The sequence below is a fragment of the Triplophysa dalaica genome, chromosome 4, assembly GCF_015846415.1.
Source record: "Triplophysa dalaica isolate WHDGS20190420 chromosome 4, ASM1584641v1, whole genome shotgun sequence".
Taxonomy (NCBI): Eukaryota; Metazoa; Chordata; class Actinopteri; order Cypriniformes; family Nemacheilidae; genus Triplophysa; species Triplophysa dalaica.
In genome coordinates this window covers 11723971-11747682 of record NC_079545.1, presented here as the reverse complement: position 1 = coordinate 11747682, position 23712 = coordinate 11723971, and the positions used below count along the sequence as shown (strand labels likewise).

Sequence of the window (23712 nt, the reverse complement as noted above, 5' to 3'; positions counted from 1 at the left end):
TTTTAGTCATTATTTGGGTAGCACACATATTCTGAATGCCTTCGGCAGAATTCAAATGAGCCATTTTAATCTAGATTAATTCCAAGATTAATCTAGATTAATCTAGATAAAAAAAATAATCTATGCCCACCACTAATATATATATATATATATATAAAGTGTATGTTTTCTCAGATTCACAACGATCCCACTTTGGAAAACAAAATGTAAAGGTGTTTTGACGTTTAAATCTTTAGGGAGTCATATGACGCGATTTCGTGTTTTCTTGTAGTTTTGGTGTGTCACAAACTGTTTCAAAATTTAAAGTCTCAAACCAAAAGAGATGATTTATTTAAAAGCTGAGGCTCATCCAAACCTGCCTAAAACGCCTCGTTTAAACACGCCCCCACATTTCTGCGTCCGTTGAAGAACACAGCCCAAAATGTTTATGCAAAGAAAACATCTTTGTGTAAACTATTTGCGTGTATATTCCCGCTATAGTGTTATTGTTGCTGCCGCAATGTTGTGGGGACGGTGTGTGTTTCATTACAAATGAAAAAATGCTAACTTGGGTCTTCCAAACAAGGACACAGTTAGAAATCGGTGGTTACATTTTATTTACAACAATGCAATTGTTGAATGCAACAAATGCCTTGTTTATAAAATGTTTTATTGATTTTGTCGCGTTGCGTCGAGTCACAGCATCAAAGGCAGCTCAAGAAGTTAGCTATAGTTAGCTAATTGTTTAACCTAATAGTAAAAAAAAGAAAACTTACCGATCTGTTAAGCTCTGCTGGCAAAGTCGGTACACATGGTAACGGTGACATTATCAGCTTTCAAATTTCTTTGAAGACTTATATTCTGAATACGGTAAGGGACCTTACATTTCCGGCACATGCTTGAGGTATTCGGCCATTCCCCACGCACTGGATATCTGGCCAATCAGAGCACACAGCGCTTTTCCCAACGATGAGCTTTGTTAAAAATGGAGGCCTTTCAGAAAGGCGAGGCACAGAGGAGCAACAGTAATGCACGGAATGTGAAAACGTATGTGTTTTTTTTACCGTAAACCGCATAAACACACTGTATTACACTAAATACAGGAAATAATGTTCGTTTTAACCGTCTAATATGACCCCTTTAAATAAAATGGGTTGAGTTGGTGTAGAGCTGTAAAAATCAGTGAATCATTCTTAAAATATTTTGGTCTCCTATTGCCGCCTACTGTGGGGACAGAGTCACTGCAGAGACGGTGTTTTGGACTTTGAGCTATATTTGACAAATGGGGGTGACCCAACACTGTACCAAAATTGTCACGTAAAAAAAATTACCATGCTGGTAGTGAATCTTTATTTTATCCAATTGACAGATAAGTTTGTGCAAAAATATTGTAAAATTATAATCTTTGTCATCAACAAAAAGGATCTGGACACATATCCATTCCGTTTAATATGCCATTAAGCCATTAATAATAATAGTTGGTACATTTATTTTGCTAGCTACGTATGCACAGTTTTCTGCTTAATGGCTTTTATAATTTTTCTACCATTTTTAGTCAGTCACCCGTTATTTATTATCCACTGATTTTATATGATATAATAGAGGGATTGACCTTAAAGCTGTAAAACACTTATATGATAAGATCATATCAGATCACAAAGTTAAAGATGATAGCTTTAAACTGTGTTGCCAGTAATCTCAGTATTGTTGTGTCCTTTGAACCCACGTATATTCTGACCTCATAACTTTCCATCTTTATAGTATTCACCACAAGATGAAGGACAGAGAGGACAGCTACCCTCAGTGCCCTCCCAATGCTGTAAGTGTTCTCATTTTACTTTCTACCTTCAGTTTTTACATGTCCCATTGTAAACCAGTAGGTGGCAGTAGTTTATAGCTATTCTTTTTCCACCCCACTAGGCAATTGGACTTACTTTGGATGGAGTGATCGGCAGAGTATGTACTTCGCACTTCTGTCTGTTTTATGGCATGCTATTTTTTTGAGAAAAGTGAATTTTGAGTCCAAGCCAATCTGTAGGACCATAAGATTCAAGGTGCATATATTGTGCAAAAGAAGAAGTCTGGATGTTAAAGGGATAGTTCACCCCCCTCAAAAAAGGCCATTGTTTATTCACCCTCATGTCATTCAAAACCTGTATAATTTAACCAAGTTTAATAACCCCCAACAAATATTTTGAGAAATGTCTTAAAATTGTGTTTCCATACCATGGTGGTCAAAGGGCTTATTGCAAAAAATATTTGTGTTCTGCCGAAGAAATTCAAATGACACGATGAATAAATGATGAAATAATTTTGGGGTGAAATATTTCTCTAGGTGAAGCTACCATTTATCTTTTGGTCTTGGTAGTTAATGAAATGTCTTCCTGCACTGTGACGTGAATTTTGTAAAAACTGTATTTATAATAAGTTTAAGACAAATAATATAGAATTCATTTTTAATATTTGAACTGTTTCAATGATGTGTGGCCTATCACTCTACAGAACACGGTTATCATTATTGATAACTACAGTTTTTGGTTAACTTTTTTTAAATTTTGTACAGGGAGTCCCTGGTTTATTTCATACTTCCATTATCTACTTTTTCATGTATTCAGAGCAGAGATTATGTGTTAGGTCTGTGTCCAGTTTCCTCTATTCTCTGTTTGTGTGTGCATTAGCTTTCGATGATCATGACAGTGCTGTGGATGACAGAGACAGTGATTACCGCAGTGAGACACACAGCAGGCCTCCACGATACCACACCACAGCCCAACCCAATTCCTCACTCCATCAGTACCCTATTGGCCGGAGATTACAGCATCAGGTGGTATCCAAAGACTTGAAGACAGAGTCTTTCCAGGGTTATGACTTGGATAACAGGGAACAGAGGTAAATTTAAAACATATTAATTAGAGTATTTATGTTACTGTATAAGGCTCATATGTTTTCTTTTTTTGATTTTTCAAATGTTTTATGTTTCTTAATTTAACCATTTGATGATTTTCTTTTCTTCACCATTTGTGTTTTTTTTTTCTCTTTCTGTTCAACCCCACTCCATCAATGCTTTTACAATTTGAACTGATTTACAAACAGTAGAGAGGATGTCAAATTAATTCCAGTAGATTCAGGCATGGGAGTTGAAGATTGGGAGACCAAGTACAAAATGAGCAGCAACATACTGGATGATTACCTGGAAGCAGCGCAGAAAACTTGGGATGATGATGATGACACCAAAAATGAAATTTACAGAATAGTGAGGGACCAGGGTTGTTCTGAAGGCAGTCAGTTATACCAGACAGAAGAGTGCGATGCAGTGTCCCCTGAGGCTGAGGTGTATGCTGCATCTGAAAATCCTATAGGAAGAACAGGTACAGGCAGCAGTGAAGCCCGTTTAGAATACAAGGAAGACAAAAACTTTGAGGATGAAATTTCAGTTATTCCCTCAATTAGGCAGCTTTGCAAACAAAGGGCAGGGCAGAAATCCAAAACAGAGGGACTGTTGTACAAAACCAGAATGTGGGCCAAAAACTCATTTGAAGACACTCTTGAGAACTATGCAATTTATTGTGAGGAGGAGGAAGCCAGGATGAAAGCGAGAAGTGAAAATGGGTCTGCAGGATCTGATGAAATGCAGTTCTCTTTCGGGTCTGAGGAGGAGCTAGATGATATGTCATTTGTAGAAGAGGATGTGCAATATGAGTATGACGCCTATTATAGCAATAAAAGAGGTATGCCGTATACCGAAAGCTCATGTGGCTTTTATGAACAACAGGGGAATGTTTGCAAAAGGGGCCCAGATGAACTATTGTCAACAGTGGAAGAACCAAGTAAGACGTATCATGATACTATGGATGAACTTCAGAACTTGGTTGACTCTGTTTCACAGTATCTGGCTGGAAGAGAGGAGGAAATGAATAAGTATGAATCAATTCAAAAGTCAATAACAAAAAGAGAGACAGGCAGCAAAGAAAAGGAAAGAGAAGCAAAGACAGTTGAATTAAAAGAAGAAAATAGTGTGGAACAAGGTATTGCAGGTGTTAAAAATGCTATGAGCTCATTCTTTAATTCAATTACAACCACAATACCAGCATCTGAGAATACAGAATCAACAGCAGCTGCACCAAAACCAAAATCTCCGGTTCCTCATCAAGCAGAATCTGGTATTTCAAAACTGTTTTCTTTCATGCCTAAACCCACTGGTAATCCGACACCTGTAGCGGTAGTGCCACCTGCGAATCAGGAACCTGGTGTAGACAAAAAGTTATCTTTGCAATCGCTGTTCCCATTACCGTCTCCAGAGCCAAGCCGTCCATCTAGTGCCTCATCAGTGATCGATGTTTCTGACAACGCAAATTCAAATGGTGCTCAACCTCAAGAATCCACTTCAAACCAGCCCCAAACCGTGGTTGATTCATTCCTGGGGCGATTGAGCCCTTTTAGGCTTTTTGGAGACAACCCCAGTGCTGAAGCCACCCCACAGCCAAATAAATCTCAGGGAAACGAGTCCAAAGAGGGGTCAATAGAAAAATCCAGGAGTTTGTCCAAAGAACGTTCAGGCTCACAACCCGAACACCAGTCCTCATGTGGTGGATCAGGTACTGGATCAGTAGAGCTCTTACCTGAAACAGAGTCGTCTGGTGAGATACCTGATGCAATGCCAAGAGGAGATTCTTCCAAACCAGAAGAAAGCAAAACTGAAGAGAAGTCTGGTAGTCAAGCACCAGCTGAAGATGCTGGGTTCTTCAGTCCTTTTAAAAAGTCATTGAACTCGCTGATCTCAACCACAACAGCTGACGACAAAGCAGCTGAGACATCATCATCCCTTTCAATGTTTTCTATTTTCAAGTCGGCAGAGGCTCCAAAATCTGAAGATGTGTCAGGTACTTTTGGAAACAAATTAAAGCTATCTCTCTTTTCTTCAGATGCTCCTGCAAGTTCTCAGGCGCCTAAACCAGAAGGAGGAATGCTGTCTGGGTTTCTAAAACTGGCAAAAGGAGAAGAACAACCCGGTGAACCCCAATCTGGTGGTAAATCACCACTGCCTAGTCGCTCTGCACTTCTTGAAAGTGTGCCCAAAGGAAATACAGATACTGGATGGTTTTCCAACCTGTTTAAAGCAAGTCCAGCAGAACCACCCAACTCACAGACTGCAACAAAAAACATTCCCACAGATGAAGCTTTAGAGGAAATGTCTGCTGATGTAGTTTTAGAAAAATGTACTGATAATGAGTTTCTCTCTGCGGCTGAAAATCAGACCGATGTAAATGCACAGAATGCAGAAGGTGAGATACAACAGGAAACGGCATATCTAAATGAGTCATCTCAAGATCCCAATAAAACCAAGCTAGAGGACAAATGCCACCCAATGTCGCAGCTGAAGCCAAAACCACAAACTGTTGCACAGGCACAACCTGAGTCACATAGCTTGCTGTCTGGTCTTTTACCTGGTGGCAACAAATCCCAGTCCAGTTCTAGTGGAATATTCTCAGGGCTGCTTTCCAGTGTTACTGGCTCCCAAACCCCAAACCAGTCTCAACCAGGGGTTACAATCCCCCAATCAGGAGGACTGCTTTCTGGAATTGCTGCCCCAGAAAGCCTCACCACAAGCACTCAATCAGCAGGTCCACAACCACCTCGATCTTCCCATGAAGATGCTCAAGGAACAGCTCAGAATGACAAACAAATACAGCAAAATATTGCTCCTCCTCAGGCTGGTGGAATCTTATCTGGGTTATTTAAATTGGCTAATGATGCTTCTCAGTCAAAATTAGATCCTGAAAATCCAAAGCAAATGACTACTCAAGGGACCTTTGAAACATCACCTCATCCTCAGTCAGGAGGCTTTCTGTCTGGACTTTTAAAGTTAGCAGCTCCTGAGAATGCCACAGCAACTGAAAAAGAACTCCAACCTCAACAGCAAACATCTGAACTGAACAATGTTCAACCATCAAATAATCAACAATCAGAAGAAAAAAGTCAAACACAAATTGATCCACAGCAAGCTAAGCAACCTCCAAGTCAAGCTGGAGGACTTTTCGGGGGACTTCTAAAATTAACAGAGAGTGCTCTGGCTGGGCCACAACAGCCTGGTGGTCCTTGCAGTCAACCTAATCAAACACAATCCAGCAAACCAAGTTCACAGCCAGCACCTGTTAGTTCGTCTGGAATGTTATCAGGATTTTTTAATAAATTTACAGCCCCTGAGTGTACTCCTCAACAGCCAACCAGTGGAACCAGTAGCCAAACCCCAAAGCAGGACTCTATACCTTCCCAGCAACAACCACCGTCTCAGCAAGGTGGCTTCATTTCTTGCCTGTTTGGCATGGGTGCTTCAGAGACTAATACTCCCAAAGAACCAGCTCCCCTAAGTAATTCACAGCAACCATGTTCTGATCAACCGAATGCACAACAAGGATACAGAAAAAACCTGCAAAAACAAAACCAGGTTCCACCTCAGCAGGTACCTCCAAGTGGACCGAGTGGAATGCTCTCTGGGTTTTTTAATAAGATTGCAGACCCTGCCACTGCACAACCTCAATCACCAGTTCAAACCACACATCAAAGCAGTAAGTCTGGTCCAAACAGAAGTGTCCCCCAGCAGTCTCCCAGCCAGCAGGGTGGATTTTTGTCTGGGCTTTTTTCAACCAACCTTTCACGAACAGAATCTCAACAAGGGCCTCCTGGACCTCAAACTATTCAGCAACAGCAAGGAAACATACAGCCCTTGCAAAGACAAAATCAGATTCCCCCACAAACTCCAACCCCTGAGCCACAACAAGGGGGTTTGCTTTCAGGCTTTTTTAACAAATTGGCTTCAGTAGATACTCCAGCTCAGACAGCAAATTATGTTCCTGAGGGTAAACAAAATCAACAGTCAAGTATGTCAAATGCATCAAGAAAGAGTCAAAATTCTACCCAGCAGACTCCTCCTCCAAGCCAAACAGGTGGATTGTTTTCTGGTACTTTGAAAATGGGTTCAGAGAGTGCAGCTCCAAAATCAACATTGGCAGGACAAGGCAATAATCAGGGCAAGCAGAGTCAGACTTCAACTCAACAGAAAGATCAGCCAAGTGGTTTCTTTTCTAGCATTTTCAAAAAGGCCATTCCTGATGAAACTGAGCAGCCTAAAACTAAATCAGACAATCAGCTGTCAAATAAGTCTTCTGAACGTGCTAGCAGTCAGCAAAATGAGTCTAGTGGCATCCTGTCAGGATTTTTGAGCAAACTTTCTACAACAGCAGAAGAACCAGTTACAACGAATGAGCCCACTTCTGGGCAAAAGCCAAAGCAACAGCAACAAGACCAAGCTGGTATGAAACCCAGTGAAGGTCGCCCACAGATTCAAAGAACTAAGCCAGTTGAGATTCAGTGCTCTCAGGATGGAACAGTAGAAATAGACCAGAAAGCTTCAGCAAAAAAGGGTTTACTGTCTGGATTATTTGGTTCAGTCCAAGAGGAAGAATCTTCAGCTAAACCTCGAACTTTAAAAAGCAAAGATGAGTCAAAAAGTAATACAGGTGTGCTTTTTAGTATTTATAAATCATTGGCCAATGATAGTAATTCTCCAGCAAAAAATAAAGATACAGAAATGGGTTTTCTTGATATAAGTAATTCTATTAGCAGTACAGGGTGTTTAGACTCAAGGAGATCTGAAAGTGAATCTTCCCAACAGCCTGCTAACTTGCATCCTGCAGTGAAGTCAACACAACAGTACATGGATGAGGTCCATAGACTTTTATATGGCACAGATTCTGAATATGGCTACCAGGATCTATTGTATGCCTTTGCTGAGCATGGTGTGATTCCCCCAGAACTATATGAACATCAATGTCTAATAGAAGCTCTTCTTTGGCAGCAGCTAAATGACTATGCTTTATTGGAAACTCTTACAACACAAGTCCAGAACTGTTATCCTTCAAATGAAGGGTGCACACCTTCAACTTCTCGACCAGTTTTAGAGGAGTGGAGTTTAAAAAATATAGAGACTAGTCAGTATCATATACCTTCACATCCCTGGAAGGAAGTTGTCAGTATGCCATTTAAAAAAAAAGGTCTTCCTTTAGCACATGAAGAGGATATTATTGTATTTGACCTGAGTAACCCAAACAAGAAAGCCTATGACAATCTTAATGGCGCAAGCAATATACCAGGAAATCTACATCATTGCCAGTCAAGATCAGACGATTGCCTGAATTCAAAGAATGACTTCAAAATAACCCAAAAGCCACAATTTGATTTGAAACTTGACAAAATTCTTAAACGACTCACTGCCAAGAAAGGTCCTTTGGATTTGACTCCGGGTGCAGTCAACCTCAGTGCCACTGCTTGTGGAGATGTAGATGATGACATATTTTTGGATGATTCTGAGTGGTACCAGCAGTGGCTATCCCTGTTAGAGCAAGGAATGTGGTGGCCGGCTGAGGTGGGAGATTGTGGTTATTATGTGTATATGGATAAAGAAAACATATGTGCTCTTTTGACTGACAGGGCTGGAAAGCATCTTTATGCATGCACAACCCTAGAGGAAAGCATTGCTTTACAACGAATCACAGAAAATATTTCAAGTATTCTGCAGAAAAAGGAGAAAGCAAAGACAACACTCTGTGGCTTTAAAATACCTCTTTTCAATGATGATGAATTGCTTTGGGTGCCAGTGAAGAATCAGAATGACTCGCAGCTCCTAAGTGCTCCTGTTGATCTGTCTTCAGCTCTTAAGAAAGGTGATAGGATTATGAACATGAATCTTGAACAATTCTCTCAAATGTTTCAAGAGTCCATCATTGCAGAGACAGAACAGCCTGTTGATTTCAGCATTTATAAACTTAAAAAAGTTAAAATGGATTCACAAGACCTAAATATCATTTCTCTTGAGGAGCAACTAGATGCAGCTGATCTTTCAAGGAAACCAACAAATCCATTCCATGGACAACCATTTTGGAAGAATCAAGGGAGTATTGAACTTTTCACTGAAGTATCTGTGCCATGGTCCTTCTCGCCACAAATTTCATCAGTAACCTATAGAGATTATCTCTCAACCATAAAACATTCAATTCCTGAAATCAGAATGAGTAATGTTGATGATATACCAGTTAAGCACAATAAACCAACAGTAGGTTCTATTATTTCAATTAATGGGAACAAGACTACATTAGCAGCACAAACAACTAAAGGCACACCAGGATCAAAAATATATCCACAGCCAGGGGCCAGGGTTACAAAATGTCCTGATCCATTGAAAACCAATGTAACACCATTTAAATCAACTAGAACACTCCCTGTAACGCCAGTGAGTTCCCCACAGCCCAGTGCAAACCCCACACCTCAAGTATCACCTGCTCCTTCAACCTCAGCTTTGTGCTCACAGTTCAATGAAAGTATAGGTCATGCTTCTAAGCCATCTTCTGCATCTCCAAGACATAAACTGGCTAGACAGCCCTCACAGTCAACACAGTCTTCTTCATCAGAAGCAAATCACAATTTTGAAGGAACCAAGACTGCTGTAGTTCCAACAGAGCCAAAACATGTCAAAAAGATGTCAAATGAGAGTCGATCATTGCCACCTCCACAGAATTTACTTTTCAACAAACCTCAACTGCCAGTAGATAATCTTCTGTGCAGCAAACCTATGGATTACTCTGGGTCCACTCGCAAAAAAGACAAAGATAATGATGCGAAAACTCCATTAAACACACATGTTGAAAGCTCAATTCAGGATATCATTGACTTTACCAAGCCCAAATTGAAAAATGCTAAAAAGCAGAATGAGACAACATCTGAATTGACAGCTGTTGATCTTAGTGTTGAATTAGATGAGGAGGTGAGCAAAATAAATGTGACATTTCCGACTCTAGAGGTCCACAATTTATCAATGATAATGTCTGAAGTATATCAAGGAAGTGCATTTCCTTCAGCCTCTCCTAGAAGCCAATCCCAATACTACTCTGTAGATAGTAGAATTTCCAGACGAAATGAGAGTTCTGTCAATGAAGCACCCACATTACCTAAACAAAAACCTCAACTTGCTAGACAAACCTCAGTTCAGATGTCCCAGGCAAAAGGTAATATCCCAGAGGTTACGTCTCCAAAATTGTCTTCAAAGGTGGAGTCAACCCCAACAGCAGCTTGGCATGAAGGGCAAGTGGCAGGGACATTAAAATGTAAGCAAAGTGCCAAGTGCAACCAAGAAGGTGTAGTTACAACTTCAGACACCTCATCTCCTATACCATCACAACATACAAGTCCTGATATAAACAGATCACCTCTATCAAGCCCAATCTTACAGATGCCTGATCAAACTAAAAAAAATGGTCTTATGAGGCGGACTTCGCTTTCTAGTGAATCCACAAGAATTATTCAAATGAATGGTCTTTTATATCATGAGAATACTGCTCCAGCTAACTCAGTCAAATCAACACTGGATATGACTTTAAAATCAGTCACAAAGCCTGTGGAGAAAACAATTTCTATGGACTCAGTAACTGAAGCAGTATCTCTTATAAGAAGCAGACGAAACTCTATCACAGATGCTAATACATATTCTGTTGGTTTGCCCCTGCTCGTGGAGCCGTCAGCACCAGAACTAAAACTTCTCACACAAAGGTGCAATTCACTACCACAGCTTTCATCTAGTCAGTCTATCCAACGAAACTCACACAGAGCATTCTTCAAGGAAACCCCTGTTTCACCCAGAACTCAGAGTTTGCTAATGCAGCCTGATTTTCATCAAACAGCACCAGCAAATGCAATGAAAGCTACATTGGATATGTCTCGAAAATCAACTACTTGTTTTTCTGTGGTTACTGAGGCAAGTCAGAAGGAAGCTGTGCCGCTTGTGAGGGCAAGATCGACATCACTCTCAGGTGGCAATGAGGAGCTTGTTGGTGTATCTTTAATTGTGGAGCCCCCTACACGACAGAGTACACCTTTATTTAAGAGATATACGTCGAAATCAAATGTTATACAAAGTGATCCTTTACAACAGAGGATAGATTTCATAAATGTCTTTGCTGAAGTTCAAAACAAAACAGGTACAGCACCAGCTAACACAATTAGGGATGTAGTTGACATGTCTCCAAAATCTTCATCACAGCCACCAGAGCAGCTTTCTGGAGAGCCTGTGATTGAAGCTGGTGTTATGTCACTGGTAAAGACCAGACGAAACAGTGATGTGGAAGATTTTAAAGGTTTAGCTGGTGTACCTTTAACTGTAGAGCCCCCTTTGCTTCCAAAGCAGGTTCATGGTATAAGCAGACTGCCATTGGTTAAAATGTCACCTATGACAATTTCTTCTTGTAAGTCAACTATAGCCCAAACAACAAAAGTACCTTCAGCACCAGCTAACTCCGTTAAATCCTCTATTGATATGTCTGTGGTCCGATCAACTTCCAAAATGGCTTCAGCTGCAGAAATGCTTCCCAATGGAACAATGCCTCTTGTAAAATATAAAGCAGCCACCAACAGAAGTTTAAGAAGAGATTCAATTGGAATGTCATTAAAAGTTGAATCTTTTTCACCTCATGACCATATCCATCAAAAACAATTAGACTGCATATCCCTATCAGACCACAAAGGCAAATCAGACCAAATGCAGTTATTGAAAGGACGTCACACTACAGAACCTGTTTTATGTCAAGAGATCCATACTTCTCACAGAAATGGATTCCTCTCAATCTCAAAGAAGCAATATGCAGAATCTCAAACTTTAAGCCAACCCGTGGACTTCTCCGTAATTGTTTCTTCTACAAAACAAAACTACCCCTCTGTTCTGCAGAATGGACATCCTATGGATTGCACTAAAAACACAGAGAGAAAATCAAGAATTGGGCACAAATGTCCAAACAGTAGTAGTACAGCTTTTAAGAAATCTTTTGTTGGGGCTGTTGACTTGACAGCCGGCACAGTAGTAGATGTAAATAGAAACAAAAATGATGATGAGGTCAAGGATCTTTCAGCCTCAAGAATGACCAGCCTGTCTACTCAGAACACATCAAAATGTTTTCCATCTATATATTCCCTTCAGAGTTATACCCAAGCAAATAAACAAACTTCTTCAGAAATATCAAGAAATCAGGAATTGCATTCTACCCAGTTAAAGAATTTAGCTAGACCTCAAGAATTACACCCATCTGTTCAGTCCCTTTTGCCTACTAGAATGACAGATCACCTCAATATAGCATTTATGGTAATATCAAATACTTCAGTACATTTGAACAGGGCTGATTTGAAAAATACACACAGTTGCAGAGCCTCTGAACAACAGTTGGAAGTGCAAAAAGAGCCTGCAAAACCGATCATTACACAGCTGTTGAATGAACATGCAAGTGTTGCTGCAGATGGTTCTCATCTTGCCACAAATATCAGTGATTCATCCAAGGTAGATAAATTGAGCGACCTGCCCCCAAAATCTATTCCACAGATTTACTGCTCAGAGCACACTACTTTTCAGCAACCAGCTCAAATGTCAATCATAAGTTCACAGATAAAAAAACATACTTTAGTTTCCGCAGCATTGATTAAGAATGAATGTCAGCAGATTCAAATGGCAGAATCTAATTGTCCAACTACAGCCTCAAGACCCAAAGGTATTATTAAACAATCCACAGTGGAAAGTTTTGGAGAAGAGCATATCGCTCAAAGTGAGACAGCTACTCTTCATGGAAAGCCTCAAGTTTTAGACAAAACTTGTTTTGATAGTTCATTGATGTCCCCAGCTACCCCGGCTATATCAATCAAACCGGAAGTGTCTAAAATGGACCAAGATGTGACATCTAACCTTATGTGTCTTACTGCAAACATACCACTGACTTCTGAAGTTGTGTTGGAATCTGTTGTAGTTGTGCCCACAAGTATTGTAAACTGTCGAATTTCCCTGGCCCATGCAAGACCATCAATAACAAGTCCAGCTGTCAGCCCGCCAAGAACACAATCATTGCCCACAAGTATTGTTGATGGTTATTTATGTCAAACCCCAGATTCACGCTCGTTCACAAAGAAGTCAGTCAAGGGAATTATATCATTGTTTGATGGAAAAGACTTGCAAACTGCCCCAGCAAACGTCTCAAAGGAAATTAATTCAGCGAGAGGGTCAGATGTGAAACCATCACTTTATCATTGTGTTGAACCTAACCAGGAAGCGATCACATCTTCAAACCATTCAGTGACAACAACAGCAGACACATCTTTGAAGGGCTTTGTGTCAGTGTTCAATGAAAACCAACTAACTACTGCTTCAGCACATACTGCGTCCTTGGTTTATGCACACTCAGATCCTATTCCAACTCCAATATCTACTTCACTGCCTTCTGTGTTGTGTTCATCTGCTGAAGTTGCACCAGTTTTTCCCACTGACCTCTCAAAGAAAATTAAATGTTCCTCCCCTGAACCAAGAACGTTCACAGATGAAGGAAGCTCACAAGTACAAAATAACAGAACATCTCTTCTTCAGATCACTGAGTCATCTGTTCAGGGTTTGGTCTCAATAAGTAGCACTACTCAGTCATTTAGTGCTTTTGTAAAACTAACACAGTCACAGTCTCAAGAAAAAACATCTGGAAGCATTCCCTTAGATGAGGTTTTAGTTGATGGTTATATACCCCTTCTGGTTCCCACCACCTCTGCTATATCTTCAAGTGAGACTTTAGTTACCCCCATAAAACTTCAAACACAGTTTAAAGAGATCCATTCCATTGATATGTCAAGCAACCAGACTGATTCACGTCTACAAGAAGAAATGTCAAACCAAGGTAACTTGGCTACAGTTAGTAAATCTGACAACCAGCAAATGTTAATTCAAACCACCCAGCAAGACTCTGGACCTCATACAACAACAAGACCTCAGTCTGCTTCAAAATCAAAAACTAAGAATGACAACAATTGTGAATTAGATTTTAATGTCCATAATCAATCAATAACCAATCCTGTTTTGTCTGGGATGATATCTATTGAAGAAAAACCATCATATACTCCAATTTCACCTACTGAGCTAGAGGAACGATCATTACGTATTTCAGGTTTGGGTCCAAGAAAGATGCTCATTCCCCAGGTAATGATATCAGAGCCCAGTAGTCCTGAGGAAGACTATCCTAGTGAAGGAGATGTAATGACATATGATACTACTAATAAAGAGGATTCAACATTATCTTGTATTGAGAGCATTTCAGGGGACAGTACTGAAACTACTCAATATGTAAATCCTTGCCATTTTGATACAGAGGGAAATGAAAACCATTTGACTCTCGTGGCATCTCAAGAAACTGTCAGTCATTGTACCAAAATGGATATCTCAAAGGAAACAGAGGTATCTGATATTAAAACAGATGACTACCTTGAGTGTATTCCCCCCAACTCAGATTTATCATCAACATCAGTCATCCCAAATAATACTGAACACAATTCTTTCAATACTGATCATTCTCATTATTCTGTATCTATAAAGGCACAAGAAAGTTATGAGAGTGTTTGTCCTGAACCTGGTCTTTCTGTACAAAAACAACTTAAAGAAATATCCAATGATGGTGCCAATGTGCCCAGTGCTCCTATAGATGAGTCTCAATCTAACTTGAAAGATATCACAAAGGTTGTAAAGAATTTAAAAGATCTGGAAGCACACTCTCATAAAACAAAAGATATCACAAACTTTGAGTCATCAAAGGTTGAAGAGAATTTAAAAGATCTGGAAGCATACTCTCATAAAACGTCTGCCAAACTAAGAAACAGCAAAATAGCCCCTGAGTCAGAAAAAATGTCATCAGAAGAACCTCCAATTTCAAAGTTCGAACATAGTACAAAGAAAGTCAAAGTGCAGGAGGCAGAAACTGAAAGATTAAATGAAGAGGGAACATCCACCAGCAGCACTGAGACAGTTTCTTGTGCTTCTAAAGAAACACATAGTAATGAGCAGTCTAGCAAAGGTATATTCTCACTTTTTGGGTCTTCTGGTTCTCAGCATCAGAGTGGATCATCTATTCTAGGAGGCATACTCCCTGGGTCTTCATCCTCTGAAGAAATGCCATCCACAGGATTGTTCTCAATGTTTGGAAGTTCTGCTCCTCCAGCATCTGAAGCAGTATCTGTACCCAAAGAGTCTCATGGAAAGGGGTTATTTTCTTTATTTAGTGGATCTAATACCCAATCATCACCACACCTGGAAGGTCCACCAGGGTCTGGGTCGAAACAGTTACCTGTAGGACCTGGACCAAGAGGACCATCAGGCATTGGACCTAAAGCTGCTCAAGGCAGTGACCCAAGATGTCCACCAGCACCTGTTCCTAGAGGTACAATAGGACCTGGACCGAGGGGTCCAGCTCCTAAAGGGCATGCTCCAAAAGAACCACTGGGTAAAGGATTATTTTCTGTTTTTAGTGGGTCTTCTCAGCAGAAAGCACCCACAAGCTCCGCTGCTGCAAGGACACCAGGGTCTGGATCCTCAATTCTTGGAGGTAAACTGCCTGGTACTGGAGCCAAGGAAAATAATGGTTCTGGTTTATTTTCTATGTTTGGTGTAGGCAGTTGTCAAACTGAAACTCTTACATATACTGCTTTGGCAGAACCTGCTAATAAGGAAACAACAGGTAAAGGACTGTTTGCCAAGTTTGGTGGACCAAGTACTGGAGGCTCTGGTGGTGATAGTATGTTTAAAGTTCCTTCCGTTTTCTCTATAGGGAATTCTTCTGACTCTGATCAAACAAAACCTACTGGGTTCAGCCTTATATCTTTCATGGATAAAAAATCTGATGATCCAAAACCAGCAGATGCAACCATTATGAAAGCGAATTCTCTCACAACCCATATAACTCCAGAAACTACAACTGATGAAATTGCACCTATTGAGACTAAACATGCAGATACTACAGAAATCACATCTGATTGTTCTAGGGAAATAGACCAGAAACCAACTGGTGAAATCAAAGAAGAACATGTTAATGCTGAGGAACTGCTCTCTGACCATACAAAGTCGCAAATGACAACACAATTAAGGGGTGCTGAAGGGGATAACCAACCAAAAAAATATGAAATACCTGATATTACTAACAAGAGACTTCAAGAGGAACAAGACATTAATGAGAAACCTATAAATGAAAAGCTGAATGTAGATGGTGAAAAAGAATCTGTAGCCACTAGTTTGGAGAAAACTGATTCTGAAAAAGATGTAGACCAATCTGTGCTAGAAACTTCATCAGAGGCGGTTAGGCCTGAGAAACAGGAAGAGGTGTTGGAGACAACTTGCATGCTTTTAGAAGCCGACAAACCATTGCAGTTAGAAACAACGGTAGACTCCGAACACTTGGTGGAATTGGAAAAATCTCAAGAAACTAACAAGCCTCTGGAGTTTGAGAGTCCCACAGAAACTGAGAAAAGTTTAAAGAGTGAGGAATCAAGGAAAAATGAATGTGTACAAGCACCAGACAAAATCTTAATTAAAAATGAGAAAGAGACTATCTTGAACGTAATTGATGACAGACAGCAATCAGAACTGGAGAGATGTCAAGAAAATCCAGATACCGAAAGAACTTTGAAGCATGAGGAATCTGGGAAGGATGAACATGTACAAACAGTAGACACAATTTCTAATGAACATGAAAATGAAATTATCGAGAGCAAAATTTCTGACAGCAATCACGCAGAACTGGAAAAATATCAGGAAACTAACAAACTTCTGGAATATGAGAGGCGCACAGAATCTGAGAAATCTTTGCAGAGTGAGGAATCCGTGAAAGATGATCATGAACAAACTGCAGAAAAAATGTCAATTGAATATGAGAAAGACACAATTTCTGTTTGTCAGCAAGCAGACCCGATTTTGGAGAACAAGCCAAATAAAATTACAAAGTCAGAAGAAAGTGAAAACTCTGTAATAATGACACCCACACAACCCTCTTTCGATCTACTACCTATTTCACCTGTTCAGCAGCAGGCACTACCTAAGCAAGAAATAATTGGATCACAGCCAGCAATACAGGGTTTTCCAGGTCAACCAAGGCTAAGATTCCAAGTTCCTTTCAATCTTCCTAGACCAGGTATGTCTGAACCAAGACCTGGAATGAGAGGACCAGTACCTGGAAATTCTGGTCAGCCGAGACCAAGAATGCCTGGCCCTCAAAGATCTCCAGAGCCAGCAAATTTTTCCGGCTTTATGTCAATGTTTTCTGGGTCAAGTGCTCCAAACAAACCATCAACTTCAGGTTTCTTCTCAGTGCCACAGAGCTCATTCTTTAAGTCATCACCTTCTCCAACACAACCCCAACAACAAAAGAGCTCATTTTTTAATTTGCCAACCAGCCTGCCAACAGACTCCCTGACAGGTGATCTGTTTGGACTGTTTAAAGGTACGGAAGCCACTAAACCCGATGAAACCAAGCCACCAGTGAATTTGGAAAAATCTGAAAATAAAGCCTCTGATGGAGGACAAGACTCTAAAGAGCAAAGAAGCCGCAGTGATAATAAGTCAAGTACAGTTTCTGAATCTGTGACTCTTAAACATCTTACTGAAAATAAAGACCCTGATAGAGGACTATATTCTGAAGGACAAATGAGCATCATGGGTAATAAGTCAAGTACAGCTTCTAAATCGGAGACACTTGAAAAAATTACTGAAAATAAAGATGAATTAAAGGATGGTGATGTAACCGTGAAGTTTGTTGAAAATCAAGAAGTCCACATTCCACATGAAACCATAGATGACACCAAAGTAGTCACCGATGAACCTCAAACTCCTCTTAAAGCAAAATCTGAAGAGTCCTCAAATGTACAATCAGGAGACATTGAAACGCCACCATTTACAACCCAAAAAACACCCGAAGACAAACATTTGACTTCAAAGGGAATCTTTGGATTATCTGGTTTGTCCACATCTTCTTTTGGTGGTTTGATGTCTGGTGTAGCAGATACAACAAAACCTTTCAGTTCTTTGTTCGGCTCCTCGTCTCCAGCGACCTCAGTAAGCCTCAACTCTTCACAGCCACAACCAGAGAGCGGTGGTCTGGTTTCTGGCTTAAAAGGCCTCTCTGCAGGTCTTTTCCAAGAGGAGAAGTCAGCTCCTGCAAAGGGAGATACCATCTCTATAAGCCACAACCCTTCGCAGCCGCAACCAGAGAGCGGTGGTCTGCTTTCTGGCTTGAAAGGCCTATCTGCAGGTCTTTTCCAAGAGGAGAAGTCAATTCCAGTCAAGGAAGCCCCATCCATGTTTGGAAGAAAAATAGGCTTTCCATGGCAAAGCTCACCGCCTCAGACCCCTCCTGCCACCCAGTGCAAAAACACAGCGTTGAATTATGAAGAAAAGGACGAACCAGAGCCTGAGAAATCGTCACCTGAATCAGAGGTTACAGGCAGCGCGGATCCCAGTGATACAGAATGTCTGAGTGACATCGCTACATATAACCAGTCAAGCTTTGACACAAGTGAAGAAAGTCTAACTCCCCCTAAAGAAGTGGAAAATTTGGAGAAATTTCCAATTTCTCAAGATCATACAGTCAGCAGCAAGGACCTCCTCGATCTCTGTGCCGAAAAACCAACAGAGAGCTCTCTGCAGCAAACTTTTGACAAAAGGCTAGTAAAATTATAATAAATGGCTATTCTACAGCCATTTATTATGCTTTGTTGTGAATATTACCCTCCATCTTCCCAAGATTAATTTGTGTATTTTTTATTTATTTATTTTGGTTTGTCTGGACATGTATTGATGAAGAACCACTTTAACAATTTAATACAATCATCATTTAAAGAAAACATTGTGGTTACTGATTAATCTAATTCATTTACTTGGCTTGGTTTGTTATTTTAGTGATCTCTTTATTATTATAACTACACTTTTTGTAAACCTACTTTTGGACCAGAAGGGGTTAGAAATGTTTAATCTCTCTGTTGGTAATGATTGTCAGTTAATCTTTCAGCTTTGTGAGACCTTTTGACTTGTTCAAAAATACAGTACACATCCAGATTTTAACATTTTGTTTTGTTGTTCCTTAGCCCGGTTGACAGTTCTCGATTTGGGTCTTCTGGAAACCTTAGTCAAGCCAGTTCTCAGTTCAGCTCTGAGCCTGAAGAACAAAACTTTTCAGACACACAAGTCAGGCCTGCTACTGTTACTCAACCCCTTCCACATTCAGATCAAACCGAGAAGGGGGAAAGAGAGATACTGAAAACTGTGGAGAAAGAAGTAAAAGTGGAGAAAGAAGTAGAAGAGGTGGATGTGCCTAAGCCACCTCTTAATAGAGGGGAAAAGCCAGAGAGACAGCAAAGGTATGTGGTGTCTGTTTATTTTACTATTGATCAGAAAACATGTTTTTTTAAATAAAGACTTGCACTCACAGGCAAATCCAAATAAGTAATAATCATAAATAATTAAATCTAATAAATTGTCTTGCATGAAGGTATAATATTCCCTCTGCCTATCAAAAGCAGTGGCTTCCTGTTTCAACAGGAAGCAGACAGCTGTGTCACTCAAGCCCTTTCATGGGTTCGTTCTGATTAGTGCTCTATTTAATTGTCTTTTCTCATTCAGTTTCTATGATTGCCCACCTCCTTTCTCTCCATCTCGCCTGCGCTGGTTGAAGGCCATCAATAAAGTCAGAGTTAAGCTGCATGAGGTAGGACGCAGAGATCTTACATCTTTTCACAATGGACGTGATTCTTGTTTTCTTTTCTCTTCTTTTTCATCCTTAATCTATTTTGTTAAATCTCTCTTTGCTGATGTTTGGTTGATTGACATTTAGATGAGACTGGTTTTAGTGAGTTCAGGGCACAGTGTCTAAAATTCTTCGCTTGGATGGAAAAATATATGAGTTTTTTTGAAAAGCCTCTATCTTCCAAAGTCATTGAGATAGACATGCATACATATGTGTAGAAAGGGTTTAAGTCGATTGTTTAGCATTTTTCAACATTTATCAACATGACATTTGATGGAACATGAATTACTTTTCTTTGTATTGTATTATTTTCTTTGTATTGTATTATTTTCTTTGAATTTTGCTTTTAATGCCATTAAGCTCAAGTCTGACGTTATCCCAGCATCCTTTTGAGAGCGTTGCAAAATGAAAGCAATACATCTTTCGGACCTTCTTGGACTTTTAGGGGCAGTTTCCTACACCAAGGATTAGTTTAAACAAGGACTATGCCTTTGTTAAATTAGAATATTTAAGTTAATTTAACATACTTTACAGAAAAACATTACTGGTGTGCATCTTGAACCAACACAATTACACTGAATTACTTGAAGCTTTGCAGTGTACGACACATCTAACATTTAAGTTAGTCTGGGACTACGTTTAAGACCTTTCCCGGGAAACCACCCCTGGAGTTTATTTTGTATGATAAGAGATTTAAAATGGTGCATTCATAAGTATTTCCTATTAATTTTACATCACACCATTACTATGTTTTACATTGTACAACATTGTAAGATGTTGTTTATTTATTCGTTGGGAGGTTTTGTTACGTTGCAGATTTTGTGTAACAGAAATATAGGGTGGCCAAAATAATTTTGTGTGAAGAAAATAATGTCTTTTATTGAGCGTTTTTCGCTAGACAAAGGATATCGAACAACTGGATTTTAAAACTTGTATTCCTCATATGCCACAATTATGTGCTTTCATGATGAAAAGCTGGATGGTCCTGAATTAAAAATGATTGTAAATCCATAGATGGATGATTATAACATTTTATAAAAATCTTAGTTTGTGGTCTGCATTGATGTTTACAGTCTGCCACCACAGCTGCGTGTTCAGATGCTTGCAGCTGCTGTAGGAAGGGTCGATGATGATTGGTGATCTCAAGTAAAGGGTGATTGCTCTGTTGAGACAAAGGCTGTGACAGGAAAAGTGTTGGTTTGGAAACTCTTCTCCAAATGATCACTATTTTTCTGTTGACATTTTGAAGAGTGCCTTCTGCACTTAAAATTTGACGTATTTGCGCGTTTTCTTTATTATTGGATCAGAGTGCAAGGGATGTTTCACAGGATATTGTGTATATTTTAGTTTGTCCGTTTCTAAAGATTAAGTACAAGAGGCAAGAGTCTAAAGAATTTATGACTCGGATAAGTGCTGGAATTAAGTAAACCATGCTTCTTTGTTTTAAAAAGCCATTGTTTCCTCTTCCTTAACAAGATATTATGTGCCATGGCAACTAAGTGACATTACTATGGAAACGCAACCTTGATTGTTGCAAGAGTTTTTATCCTTTGATGCCTTATGTATGATTATTTTAAATTGAAATACTGAAATGTTGTGTGGGATTTCATATGTCTAGAATACAGTAAATCAAGGACATTGAGTACAGGTATATTGGGTAAATATCGGTTGAATATGATTATAATCATTAACAGAACTTAGCTACTTTTTCTTGTGGGTAGTTTCAAACTGTCACAATCGTGCGACCGGCACGAGAAGGGAGAACCCAAGCGCAGGCAGCGGTAACGAATGAACATAAATAATTAACACATAACAAAGGCCCATGATGGGGAGTAAAACAGGAAAATAACAAAATGCAAAACTTGAAAAAAAAAGACTTCCCACATGGGGGAAAAAACTGGGAGAACACGGTCAAACTAAAACTTACACAACATATACACGACCTGGGAAACAAAGCATCAAAAGGGAAAAGCATCAAAGCAAGGTAAACAGGACAACTACTGGTCATACACAAGGTAAACAAAGCAAAACAAACAAGCACGGGACACTAGACACAAGGACATTTTATAGGGGACTAAATCAAGATGGAACAGGTGTGGGGCATGAAATCATTGACAATTACTAATGAGGAAACGAGAGGGCGGAAACCGAGACTAGACAGGAGAGAGATTATGGATTTGGCAAAAGGCCAAGATGCCCCCCTCCACATAAAACAAGAGGTTCTGTCATGATTCTGCCACTAGATCAAGAAAAGCAAGACAAGATGGTTCAGAACCGTGACACAAACATGAATGAAGAAATACAATGATCTAGTTTCAGTTTTATCATTGTCATTATGTAGTCAATAACATGCTTAAGTCGATTTGGACTGGAAGTAGATGTATTTTATTTAATGAGATTTTCTTCTGTGGTACACAAATAAAGATATTTTGAGATATTTTTCAGTGGTTTTGTGTCCATATAATGGAAGTTAATGGGGATCTATGTTGTTTGGTTAACAACGTTCTCAAAACATCTTCTGTGTGTTCTGCAGAAGAAAGTATGTCATACAGGGGTGTGTTTCCCAAAAGCATAATTCGCCAACTATGGTCGCAAGTTCCGTTGTTCCAGCATTGTTCAACGATTTAAGTATTTCCCGAAACCATCATTCCATCGTACCATCAATCGCAAGCAGCATCGCAATTGCATGGTTGGAACTACAGGTCTAGTAGAGCTCTGGTTAGAAGCATAATTTCTTATTATTATGACATGTAGACTTACATGCATCACGCTTTAAAAAAAAGAAGGCAAGCAACATGCAATGAATTCTATATTCATCATTCTAAACATATACAAATTCAATTGAAATTAAACAAATTAAAGACCTGTTTTTTTTAAAGTGTGCAATCTGCACCTGGCCTATGTGCACTAGGACCCTGGGGACTCCCTAGGCGGAGTGACGTACTATGGTCGTACCATGGTGGTTAACCAACAAGTTATGTTCTTGTTCAAGAAACGCAACCCAGGTTTGGAATGACATTAGAGCCAGTGAGTGATCATTTTTTGATGATCGGATATAACAAAAGTAATCAAATAAAAATTATACTATTGCATGTACAGAACTTGAGGAGGTTATGCTTATAGCTTCATAAATGTATGTCACTATACATAATGAATATATTACTAACAGTATACACTGAATGCTTTCCCCAATGCTGAAAAGCATTTTAAAACCCCTGCAATGACAAATTTGTGTTCCCAATTAGCTTCTATTTAACAGGCATTTTCCTCCGAGCTGCGGCGAAATAATTGCAGGGCGGTCCTGCCGTGGTAACCTGAGGGTTAAGAATAATAATATACCTATTTAAATATAAATAATAACCTGAGGCCAAAATTTAGTTTAAGACCTTTTCGTTCCTGGCTTGTTTGAAAACCTTAAAGGCTTGGTCAACATCGGTTGTTTCTTGGTTTGTGATCAAAATCAAATGTTTTTTCAAAGCTAGACCAGAAAAAGGTGCTTCTTGTGAATTAATGCAGCCAGAATAGGTATTTTTTTATAATAGTCTGTTGATACTGTACATAAAGTATTTTATGTTAATTATCCATGTCAAAGCCACTTGGAAGCAGGATTTGATCTTTGCCTCCATCTATACAAAAAAAGAGAGAGCTACTGATGAGTCCAAGAAGCCTAACACCACAGTTCTGGTAACATTTATTGACTTAAGCATATGACTGATATTTTTTACATTCATAAAAATTTAGATGAACGGGTCGGAAGAAAGGCATTTCCTTCATGAAAGGCATTTTTTTGCTTCCGGCTTTGCTATTGAACGGATGCATTTACTATCTTATTTAAACACCAGCAGTTCAGTACAGTGCTCAGACTAAACAATTAGGCACTAAAACTGGTGTAAAAATGCCTTCTTTTGGATCAACAACCACCTGCTGCTAAAACTGCCACAAACTTCTACAAAAGATTGCAGTTCTCGAAACAAAGCTACTCACAGTATTGCCGTCCCTGCAAGAACACACAGCTGATACTCGCAGTGGACCCCCTCAGCATATAGCCGGTGAGTTATGTGAACCCAGCACTTCTCATCAGATTATAGTTAGCTCAGACAAACCTGTACAG

At 39.6% G+C, this 23712-nt stretch overlaps 1 protein-coding gene across 1 annotated transcript in view; it reads left to right on the top strand.

The window, feature by feature from the left end:
* LOC130418983 (protein unc-13 homolog B) overlaps positions 1-23712 on the top strand; it is a 91689-nt gene that overhangs the window by 25610 nt on the left and 42367 nt on the right. The window contains exons 7-11 of the mRNA XM_056745297.1: positions 1741-1798; positions 1900-1935; positions 2658-2868; positions 18943-19215; positions 19478-19562. Of these exons, the coding sequence (XP_056601275.1) occupies positions 1741-1798; positions 1900-1935; positions 2658-2868; positions 18943-19215; positions 19478-19562 (663 nt within the window). The remainder of the gene's footprint in view (positions 1-1740; positions 1799-1899; positions 1936-2657; positions 2869-18942; positions 19216-19477; positions 19563-23712) is intronic.